Source organism: Akebia trifoliata, chromosome 8 (genome assembly GCF_017979445.1).
Source record: "Akebia trifoliata isolate Shusen 1 chromosome 8, ASM1797944v1, whole genome shotgun sequence".
NCBI lineage: Eukaryota > Viridiplantae > Streptophyta > Magnoliopsida > Ranunculales > Lardizabalaceae > Akebia > Akebia trifoliata.
Window position 1 is genome coordinate 28,907,054 of NC_141382.1, and position 12,752 is coordinate 28,919,805.

The window sequence follows — 12,752 nt, forward strand, 5'->3', positions numbered from 1 at the left end:
ACATTTATGAATTAAATCACAAACCATAAAGCCATTGAAATTAACCATAGGTCTACAAAAAAAAAAAGGTTATCAATACTATTATTTGAAAAATGTGTTTAAACGTATAATAAAAAATAAAGAAGCAGTTAAAATGTGTTTATATGTTAAAAAAAATAATAATCTTTTTGGAAAGGTCTCTCTCACACACACACACACACACACACACACACACACACACACAAACAAGCAGACGCACAACCTTCCTCTGGAAAGTAAAACTCAAAAACAAAGTGTACAATAAACTAGCAGACCCATCAAAATATAGGAACATGGGCAACGAGATTCAGATACACCAACCCACAAATACACATAATCTGGATCATGTTAATGCAAGAGTAACTACAGGGAACGGCCATAAATATACCAACTACTTGCAAAATGGCTCTACATTTTCATTTTGACAAAACACCATGCATCACTATAAAAAACATTTACATAGTAACTAAAGGAGCTCCCAAAATCAGCTTGAACTTCCCCTTCCTTTGCCCAGAGGAAGAGAAAATTTTGAGCCCCACACACAAAAAAGAAACACAAGGCAGGTGCCAGAACAGATCTAGAGTTGCCAATCTATGGGAAGAATCCCCATTCCCTCCAAAATCTGATTTGTCTGAGAAAAGTGCCTGTTGCAATGCAATGAGTGAGTTAAAAGAACTATCATGTCATAGAGATCCTAAACAAGACACTGTAGTTAATTTATCTTGAATTAAACAATTTCTTGAGACACATGAGCTGGACCCAAGAGATAATCGCTTAACTTTCCACATCATCATCATCTACATGTCTTTTGGTGTATTTGTTAGTTTTGTATCCAATGGTATCAGAGCCAGCACCTAATATATAGTTGAAACCTACGAGGGGAGACCTAATGAAGTGGAAGTAGCCATGAAGTGGGCCACCAGAATTGTCAGTAGAATGGGCAGTACCATAGTGTTATGGGTATGACAGATTGGGCATACAGCAGATGCTGTCTACAGAGTGTGGTGGTGTGCTACAACCCCAACAGATAAGGGCTGAATCGTGTGCTACGACCCCATTTGAATGCAACAATACACCCTGGTTCATGCATTTGTTATTAAGATGCTCCCATTCAATTGTAAATTGGGACGCCATATTTTTCTAAAGAAATCTTTAATTTATTCAAATATTTTGTATGAATTTATTTTTTATATAATTTTAATGTAATTAGTTTATCAAAAAAGCATATTCACTAGCATGAATATTCTTCATATGAAGGTACCAGTTTGCTAAGTTGGTTGCTTAAAGTCCGTATGAGTGTCAATACTATGGCATGGGTTCAAAACCCACCTTCACCTTCACCTTCAAATTACTAATCACCAACCCACTAGCTTACCAAAAAAACATGGAACAAAGTGTAAGGATGGGCTAATGTATTAGATTTGTGTGGTCAGTGTGACTAGGACTTTGTACCTAGTTGGACACCAACAAATATGTTTGTGCATTTGTTAGTTAAGTTTCGATCAAAACTCATTCTTTTTCGGGAAAATTACTAAAAAGGGATTCTTTTTTAACTAATTACCAAAAAATACTATTTTTTGAGAAATTACAAGTCAATTTAACATGCTGGACTGTCCAGCGTTTTGCTTTCCTACTACTACTTCTACTACCTGTGCAAGAGAAGTTTTTGCATTAAAAAAAAGAACAACTTCCCTTACCTACTTTGTAAGATTTCAAATCTTACTAAGGGTACTTGAACTCACATGGATTACCATATTGGCAATCCAACACCCCAGCCCTCTAGATTTCATGAAAAAACTTAGATAAAAAAGGTTATTTTTTTAACCTTGATCCAAGGTTTTGAAAATGAACGGCTACAAAACTTCCAAACTTTAAATTTAAAATTTAACGTTAAAAGATGATCTTTTTTATTTTTATTTTTTAAAGGTTGATAGAATTTTGTTCTTGTATCATGCTTTTGGATGTCACAAGGTAACTCAACAACCCTTAGTAAGAGTTGACATCCTACTAAGTTTGTAAGGTTGGCCTTACTCTCTATTGTAATCAATAAAATAAAATAAAAACAGGCTGGACTGTTCAACGTGTTAAATCGTTTTCGATAATTTCTCATGAATTAGTATTTTTTTAATAATTAATTAAAAAATTAAATCCTATTTAGTAATTTTCCCTTCTTTTTTCCCAACTTGAAAATAGATGATTACTTAGGTCAGTATGTAAGGACCAATCTTAAATCTGACCAGCCTGTGTGGACCACACATTCAGATTGGCTGTGCCCCACCATTTGATGAAATTCTACCATGGACCGGCTACTTAATTCTGAATTGTATACCATATGTTCTCTACAGTCCAAAAGAGTGTAATAGATATGATGGTTAGGATGAGCAAATCAGATAGACTTTGTCCTATAAGATCTCCAGGGCAGAACCCAACTAATGGTGGGCACTAACCCACATTCATGTGCATCACATATTCAGCATAGGTAGGTCAAGATGGAAGTTGAACATTCAAAACTCCAAATAATCCTCTGTAGAATAATTTTAGAGAGATTCTTTTGCCACAAAAACTTTTGCTAACGCCAACCCAATTCATATGTAAATCACCAAAGAATTAGCACACATCTTGGGGTGGTGTTAGCAAAAGTTGGTGTGGCAATAGAAGCTCTCTAATTTTAGTGCCAAGATTCCATTTCTAATAAGAGTAACTATAATGTTGATAATAGATAAAACTCACCTGCATCCAAAGAAGCCTCTGTTAGCAGATAGACCAGAAGGATGAGCGGCTCTCAGAACATGGTGCCTTGATTCGTCAATCAATCTGCACAATATGCTTCCTTGTAAGCAAGTAAACCACATTCAGATAAATTTTGGGGCGGATTCACTTAATTACTGCCAACAACTCAAAACTTTTCACAGAGTTTATGATTGTAAAATCAACCCACTCTTCACACAACTCAAACTTTTCCCTGAATTCTTTCCAAATTTACCATATGAAACATACCTAGACTTCTCTTGAGCAGAATTTCCCCAAAGAAGAAAAACAACTCCACTTTTAGTTAGTGAAATTGCTCGAATAACAGCATCTGTAAAAGGCTCCCACCCTTTCTTTGCATGAGAGTTAGCCTGATGGTTTCTCACTGGAAAGAAAATTTTGAGAGGGAGTGGAAAAACACCACAATTAGCAAAAATAATAACTGTCTAGAATCTGAATTATACCAAATAGACATTAGCGCATCTATAACGTTTAAAAATAAAACAATAATATTTTAGGGTCAAGGAGGATGCTGGTGTGGTGTGAGGGATCTCAGATTTCAAATCTATAAAATATTTCCCAACAACAAAAACATCCTAATTTAGAAACTCATGGTTCAGTCATATGGCAACCCTTCTTGGGATATAGGCTTCAAGAGAAATTCCAATGACTGAGAGGTAGTGATGCAAGACTGTAAACTAACCTAATATGATGTAATTGAGATCCAAATAACAATTACCAAGAGCAATTCTAATTATAAGATAACGGCTAAATCCACCATAAATTACTCAAAAAGTTTAATGAGAAATTAAAAGCTAGTTCAAAGCCAAATCATAATTCTAATTTTCAATGAAGCACTATATCAATTAAAGCTTTAACATGCCTGTAAAATAGCTGACATCAAAATTCACACGTTAATTTGTGAAAGGAGATCTCTTACCAGTAAGTACAGTGTTGAGCAATAGAACACCCTACAATACAAAAATATTTTACGTAAGGAACCTTTTTATACTACAAAAACAAGAATGCCATATGTTTTAGCTACGTACTTCTGAAAAGTCATTATTACTCAAGTTATCTTTCAACCTAATATTGCATGGACTTCAAATAGTAAACTATTAGGGAATAACACCGTAGATGATAATGCATGGGACACTAATCCCACATTGGTTACTATCATATCACAACATAAACTTTGTCCTATATTTTTTGATAGTCAAATCTGCAAAGTTATTCTTTTCATATGTTCTCTCTCTTTTTAAAAGGTGTGTGTATGGCAATATTACCAAAACTTAGTAATTTTTCAAAAAAAAACTACCAAAAGCAATTTAAAAAGCTGGACTGTCCAGTCATTTCAGGAAAATGCTAGACAGTCCAACGATTTATACAGGGTTATTTTAGGTATATGGAAAAAGTGGGAAGCTAAAACTCTTGACCATCCAGCGATTTCAAAATTTATGTTTAGTCTTGGAATGTCTCATGTCTTAGAGCCAAAGCGAGACATTTGAGGTTTGTCTCATATCTTCTCAGTCAAGACATCTTGAATTTTCAACTAGCCAACAGTGCCTTGCGGTCTACTATAGTATACCAAATGTCATGTCAGGGCCTTTTTTCAACATGGGTGAAAGTGAAAAAATGATGTTGTATAGGAAAGTATGTACAACAAGCAATAGTTTACAGGATAACATAAAGGTATAAGTAGAGATATTAACATGTATATTAGAGGTACTTGTTACCTGTAAAGCCCATCTTTCCAAATTCCCATGAGTTGGAATAGAACAGCCCATATCTTGTTTAAGTTCCTTAAATATATTAACTAGACTTGAAGGAACCTTAATTCCCTCCGGTACTGAGAAAGCAAGGCCCATTGCTTGACCAGGTCCATGATAAGGATCCTGAGAAAAAGTAAATAACATTCAAACCATGCTTCACAATTATTTCTTCAACATGCAATATCAAGCACTAACTATGAACTAGAACTTTGTTACAGCCAAATTATGGTCTTATTTTGTTCTATCAATACTCAATGTGCATAAAAATTAACAACAAATTTATAACCCAAATGAAAAAAGGTTTTCTGGCTTGATATGTCTAGTTTCCTTTCCTGGAACAACAACCATATTTTTTCCACATCAAGGGCTGATGTAGCCAATTTAAACCATCAACCAGGATCGGTGATGTGAATGTTCATTGTGCAAATCAATTTTTCATGGGGTTAATGGGCCAAAGGAGAGTGCAATGTGGCACTATTTGATCTAACCAACACAAGGGAAGGTAGTGCAGACCCGCATAGTCACCAAGTCAGTATAAGGATTTAGAACAGCATAGTAAAACTTATAATGATACATCAGCTATCATACAACCGTCACAATACCCCAGTTCAACTAGTAAATTTTCAAAAATAGTTCAGTAACTCATACTAAAACAAATCGGCTAACATTCCACTCTAAGAATACCTTGATTTGAGCATTATATCAAACATTCACATGTCCTATACCGATAAGTCAACTATCGCACCTAACAGATATACCCTGACTAGACTAATATGTCTCATATTAACATATCTTAACTGATATATCAGCCATCATATCCGCAATCCCGACAGGACCAGTATGTCTAATATTCACATATATCCCATACTAATACAATGCTATCACACCATCCAGGTTCTTCCTGGCTCATAAGGATAGATCCAAACAGTTCACTATTCACATGGGTCATATATCTAAATCATATAAAAAAGAATAACTGAGCTAGTACTCCCGCTAGTCATCTCCAGCCTCACTAGAAATATCAAGTCCCATACTAGTACTCCACGTAGTGGTCTTCGGACCCACTAGTAGGTCAATTCTAGCATTACCCATAATAATTAATTTGGTACTACAGGTAATCATTCCTGACCCCATTAGTAGGTCACACATATACTTACAATAATTATTGACCTGGTAATCTTGGTAGTCGTCAACTGCCCGACCAGAATAGTCAGTGCTACTACACCAGGTAGTGATCTCCAACGCTACTATTACATTCCACAATTCTACTAAGTTGGTGCTCCGAGTAATGGTCTCTAGCCTCACCAAAATATTCCATATTTACCACTACCGGGGGCCGAGCTAAGTAGGCACCAGCGGGGGCTATAGTCCCCACTGAACTTTTGGAAATTTATTTTTTATGCTTTAGTCCTCATATTTTTACCGTTATTAGATATAGAACCCTGTACTTAATTTCAATCTGACGACATTCATCAGACCATTGAACTTTATAAAGTATAAAAACACATGATGTTTTAATCCCCTTTTTATCGATATTAAACATATATCCTTGGATTTTATAAAATGTGGGGCTTGTCTAAATTAGCCTAAAAACACACAATGATTTAGTCCCCCTTTTAATCGATAATGGATATATAACCTACGCTGTGCTTCTCAAAGTGAACGCATACTATGACTTATGTAATACTAGTACTATGGAAAAGGCTCAGGCTAGCCAGACTTAATTAATATGATTTCAAATTACTAAAGGTTTTTGGATCCCATCTAACACCACAGCCATCTTGATTTCATGGAAAAAGTCAGATTCAAAAAATAATAATAATAATAATTTATAAAATTCTTTTTCTTTTTTTTTTTGGGTTTGATGATTTAATCCAAAGTGTTGAGAATGGATGGCTATCGAACTCCCACATTTAAAATTAAAATTCAACGGTGAAAAATAAGTTTTTTTTTTTTTTAACTTTCTGTTTTCAAAGTTCTTAAAATTTTCGTCCTCTACAACCCTGTCATCGGATCATGTTTTTGGATGTCACAAGGTGATATGGTCAGGAAACTTTCCTTTCTAACTTAGTAAGGAAAGTGTTTTTCAACTTGTAGAAAAAGGAAAGTTCTTTTCAGTGGAATATGGCTTAAAGGTCCCTCATCGATGATTTAGCCTCCCCCAACCCCAACCCACCCCATCCACCCTATCAGTTGTGATCGATGTCAGAGATACCTTTGTGTTTGCATCCCTTATAGAGACTCTACCAAACTGACAAAAAAATGGTGATTTAACTCCCGATGTTTTGATTTATATTTAGAGATGACACCTACATTTTTCAAACTGACAACATGCATCCATTAGCCTTGATCTTCCCAGATTAATAACAAATGAGTTAAGGGTACTCACCTTCAACCGCTATTCATTTTTAAAAAATATAGTAACAAAGTTCAGACTTGATCATTATTCGAAAGAGATTCAAGTTGGTTAATTCAACTAAATTCAAAAAAGTTTCATATAAAAAAAAATCGAATTTTGTTTTGGAGAGTATAACAATGATGTTCTAAGTTTCTTGCCAAAATCCATCATCTTAAGTTCACTAACAATCATTTCTTGTTCTTGACATTTTAATGTTGAAGACAATAAAATTTTGAGATATTAAGCCTAAGCCAATTTTTGTTTTACAAGTCCAAAATATATGGTTTTAGTAGAAATCTTCCATGACTCTCATGGAGATTATTGGCCAACCATCGTTTATTGTGAAAGGCCCAACATTGCATAGAAGGAAATCAAGATTATTAGTTGACCATCGTTAACACTCAGCACCCACTGACCAAAAATTCTGGCTCCGCCCCTGACCACTAGGATTCACTTAAAATTCCAACAAAACATAGTCTTTAATGAGGCATAAGACCTAATAGGTCACTTACAAAACAAATCTAAGTGACTGATTGCAAAGTCATAGATTTGAGCACATTCAACAAAGGTTGATACTGCCCCAGTTAGAAGGACTATGCAAGTTGAAGGTTCTAACAAGGGGAGAGGAAGACACAAAAAAGGTGGATTTAGAAAATGAAAAAGGATATAAACGCAGTTTCAATAACAAAAGACATGGATTAGGACAAAACTGAATAAACGAACAAGATTCATTTAACGGACCTCAAATCTTTGGGACAAGGCTTTGATTTGACACAGTACCTCTAATGATTTAGGTCTACAATTCGTTTGATCTTTTGGGTTGCAACCAAGCCAAGAGATTGATCATCAATTTGAAGTGTATGAATTGATGGGGCACGTGGTTTATTTGGAAGGTAGATTGTAGGAACTTCAAAGGTCCATGGGAGCAACCCAAATGTGTCATGCTCCCAAACTTATTGGTATATGTGTGGATCAAGTGGGAGATTGTTGGGATATCTTACAAATAGTGTCTTTATTTTACTTTTTGGTCCTACACACATACTTATCTTATTTGGGTTGAAAAGTTACGTAGATATAATGAGGGCATAATTGGAATTTCCTATTTGATGATCTGATAGAGATTCTAATTATGGGGAAAAATGAGAAAATGGGGAAAATGGAAAAATATTAAAAAGTATGAAAATAGGTAAGATATAAATAAATATAATACATTTGACATTTGTTATAAGTTTTCACAATATTTTTGAGAAAAATAACACTATCAAATAATTATTAAAAATTCATTTTGGAGGAATGTTTGGGTCAATGAAAAAACCAAAACATTCTAAAACTGCTTAGATAGCACAAAGAGGTAAGTTAACAAAAGTTGAAATGACTGTCGTCATATTAGAGAGCGTTATAACAGTTCTTCAAGTGACGTGTATGAGAAAGGAGCTTCTGACCATTTTGCAGAAACTATATCAAAACTCGAAGATACTTGAATAATGGAAAGCTTGAAGATACTTGGGAAGGGTCTTACCTGGTTGATCAGATTGGAGGACCTAGAGTTAGTCACTTGAAGGATCGAGAAGGGAAAGCATTACACTAAACATGGAATATCATACACCTTGAAAAACTTTCAATGAAAACGCATACTTATCAACTATCTCGAAAAACAAAATTCAAAAATAGCAATAACGCTAGAAGGGGATGGACTTGTATTGAGTGCATAAGACCAGACATACTTGTCAATAGATAGCATCAACACAACCCTAACATGGAGTGGTTGACCTACCCAAACACGCGCATTTACATATTGACAAGTAGCAATGTCACCTAGACGTGGGGTGATTGATCTGCCCAAACATGCATCCTCAAACATTGACGAATGACCAAGTCATTTAAGCATAAGGAGGTTGAATTTAGTGTAATGTTGACACGTGTTAGACGGATACATGTCAGCATCCCCAAGGATGATATTAGCTAAGCATTTTGCGATACATCAAGGTAATTTGAACTCTATAAATAGGAGCCCATTTTAAGTCAAAGTGACATAGTGGAAGTGTGCCAATCAATAGATTCAATTGATAAACAAGCAATAGCTTAAAAATAATAAAGCAAAGAGCTAGAAAGTAACTAAGAGAGAAAAGAGAAATTAATTGATATGTTTGAATTTAATTGAATTTCGCTTTTGAAGCTCCTTCTATAGATAACTCCATCATAAAAACTTAGAAACCATCTAAAATGCTAAAAAGTAACTTTCCTAATCTATCTATAACGTAATAGCAACTTTCTAAAGCTATTATAATTCAATTTGTACACTTCTAGGCACTTTTAATTATAACTAAAAATAAAAACGAATTCAAACAAAATATAGACACTTAAAAACAAATTAGAACTAAATCCTACTAAAATTAGAAAATTGAAATAAATCCTACTAGAATTAGGAAACTACTTAAGACTCTTTAATTAAAATTTTATGTCTTACATCACAAAGGTACACAATCTTATCTATTTTACCCCTTTACTCCGTCGAAATTGATGTTGACTTGTTTGGTGGAGTGTAATCGTAGATCTCCAGCAATGAAGCAAGAAGCAATCATCCACAAGTAGATTGAAGGTCTTGGGAATTGAGGCAGAACAAGTATTTTGCATACATAAATTTATAATGCACCAAAGAAGAAATTAAATCTAAATTGTTGGATACCTGACCAATGATCACCGCTTTCACTCTGTCGAATGGAGTAGAATTAAGAGCATTGAAGATCAGATACGGAGGGGGGTAGATCGGTACATTTCCACACATTTCTCTCTCGACAAACGTACACAGATTCTTAGCATATGGTTTTTGAAGCTCTCCAGGAAGAGCTTCCAACCACGTCTCTTCCACCAAAAGCTCTTCCAGTTTCAAAAAACCCATCCCTTCATCTGAGAAAGAAAAATTACTACATCAAGCATCATATACAAACCCTAGAAATTCCAAAGAAAAGTTCAAAGAGATATTAAAAACCTTTCGCCTTCGAGACTCTCTCAGTGCAGATTTTGACATTCCGTTTCGCTCTTGCGAGAGATTTGTTAAATTCGATCCTGGTTTTCTGCTCTGTAGTGAGACTTGAAGGACTATTGGTCTTGGAATCATCGAGAGGGCTTGATTTGCAGAGAGAAGAAATGGGGATTGGTTTGGAAACTAATGTTTCGGAGACCTTTAATCGCTTCGCGGGTTGTTGAAATAGTTCCATTAGGGTTTTGGAGGAAGCCATTTTTGGATCAACTTGCACAATGTCGTATCTATATAGCGTGAATTAAAGCGCTAATCCAACGGTTTTTGGCGGGAAACTGACAGTATGATTCTGTGCGTCTCTAGCGATCGTGTTAGATGGTGTTCACAGCTGTATGATCCATTTGGATATCGTGTTAGATGATCCAATGGTAAATTGGATTCTTCTCACTATTAATTGAATTTAGAATTTTATTTGAATTTAGAAAAATAGTAAAATGCACGTGGATTATTATATAATCATGATTTCAAATCTAATCCACGGGAATCATCTCACACATTATCTTATTTGACAATCAAGATAACTTGAACAATATTTTGAAAATCTTGAAGACCATGCCGAATCAATCAGGATTTGTATTATTTTTTATTTTTGTTTGTCAAAATAACTATTTTTTATAATTTAAATATTTTTTATCTAAATAAAAATATGATGTTGTGATTAAGGCAATCATGTCAGATTGAATAGAGAAATTTAGGAGGATTTGACGAAAATCGAGAATTGTACCTTCACATATTTCTTGAAGCTTTCGACCATTATTCACTTTCTTTCTTTACTGCTTCAACTCTTGAGCTGTTTGATTAATTCCTTGATAGGGTTTAAGTAACTTTGCCACTAGAGCAAATTTGACTTTAAACAAACCAACATTCACATCCTCATCCGAATAAACATTGTTGATTCCCCAAATCTCATAGTTGATTTAATTTTTGGTGATCAGGTCAATCTTTTTCATCATCCTCAAAAACTCGCTCCTTGGCTACCACTTGAGCAAGCTTGGCACTCCCTCTCGTGAAGGATGCTCATAATTTATCATTTTTTATCTAGTCACATGTCTCTTTCCCATCCTCTTAAGAGGGATTCTCATAACTTCATTACTCTTTCTAGGAGTCGGGTTTAGTTAGGTTTATTTATACATAATTGAACGAAGGAATGGGATTTATTTAAAAAAATTCGGTAAAGTTGTGATGATAATAAATGGTAGGAGAGTACCATATATTATACCAATTGATAAAAGTTTGTGGGCACCCATTACTTGATTGGAATCGTATTAGGGAATCACCCACCGTTTAGAGATATTTTAATAAGATAAAATTAAATTAGTTTTATATTTTATTATTTTTTATTTGAGTTACTTTTCTCTCTTTACTTTTTTTATTAATGAGAAAGTACAATGCTTACTTTTAGAGAGAGAGAGAGAGAGAGGATGACAGTGATATCTCAATTAGATTCTTTAATCCTAAGAGAGTGGTTTTCTTTTTAAAAGCAAGAGTTGGGCTATTAGGTTATTAGGTTAGGCTCTAGAGGTACCCAATTTTTTTCCTTAGAGGAAAATTGAAATCATCTCGATCCTTTTTCACTGAATAATAAAGGACTCCGATTGATAAATTGAAGATTTTTTTTTTTAATAGAAGTTACCACCTAATTTAAGTCTAGGAATAAAAAAAATAACTTAAAATGGATCTAGATCAATCTACAGATAAGAGAAATAGGTAAAAGATCAAATTACGGGTTTTAGAAGGTGTTAGGCATGCATCGAACCCGTCCAATCAAGATGATCGATCTCTACTACGATAACAAACTATCCTATGGTCAACATACAAAGACTAAAGTCAAACTAGGATCCAATCATCATCAATCTATATTGGATTTACTAAATGAATCTCATAGCTAAAATTCTCCAATTTTATTCCTCAAATTCGCACAACAAGGGAAATTTTGTGATAAAACCCTAATTATCCCATGATTTTAAGTCAATTAAAATCCACATGCAAATATTTTCTAAATTAATAACAATGGGAATTTGTCAAAAAATTTTAAATTAGAAATGTGAAATCTCTAAATTGATAACTTATGAGGTTTCTAAATTAGGAATATGAAATTTCCTAAATTATAAATCTATAAATATATGATGAATTCCCAAATTTGAAATTTATAAAAATAAGTCTTTCAAAATAATAAATTACAAAATTGAATAGAGAATTCCAAAACACATGCAATTCATATATTTCCAAATAAGTCCTCGGGACATGTACCCATAAATAAATTGGCAAATTAATTTGAGTCTGTGTGAAAAAAATAATAAATCAATTCATTAGCCATTTTATGAAATTGAAATAATATTTTGTGTGCCACGTGCATCTAAATCGCCGAGTCAACTCACATGCATTTATAAAGAGAAATTTGGATTTTGAGATCTCGATATGCACCAAAATCAATGGGTTAACTCACATGTTTTAAATAAAAATAAAATCGATTTTTAAGTTTCCACTTGCACCAAAATTAGTGAGTTAACTCATATTTTTTAGTAAAAAGAGAAATTCAATTTTTAAGTCTCCACTTACGCCAAAATCAGTGAGTCGACTCAGGTGTATTTTCATGAAAATAAATTCACTTTAACCTTCTCATGTACCAAAAAAAATTAATGAATAAAGTCATCGACTAAGTTTTATGAAAAGAAAATCAATCTAATCCATCCACGTGCACAAAACCATTGAGTCAACTCACATGCAAATTTTAAACCCTATGTTATGAAAATTAGAGAGTTGACCCACATGCCGA

General features: G+C 33.9%; 1 protein-coding gene across 1 annotated transcript; it reads right to left on the minus strand.

The window, feature by feature from the left end:
• Window positions 1-312: 312 nt before the first annotated feature.
• UNG (uracil dna glycosylase) lies at window positions 313-10,304 on the minus strand. Its single transcript, XM_086451268.1, has 7 exons — window positions 9,926-10,304; window positions 9,623-9,843; window positions 4,503-4,661; window positions 3,707-3,737; window positions 3,016-3,151; window positions 2,749-2,832; window positions 313-662 (listed from the first exon to the last, which is right to left on the minus strand). Exons 1-7 carry the CDS (start codon window positions 10,173-10,175, stop codon window positions 596-598), a joined length of 948 nt encoding a protein of 315 aa, XP_086307394.1. The 5' UTR covers window positions 10,176-10,304; the 3' UTR covers window positions 313-595.
• Window positions 10,305-12,752: the final 2,448 nt, after the last annotated feature.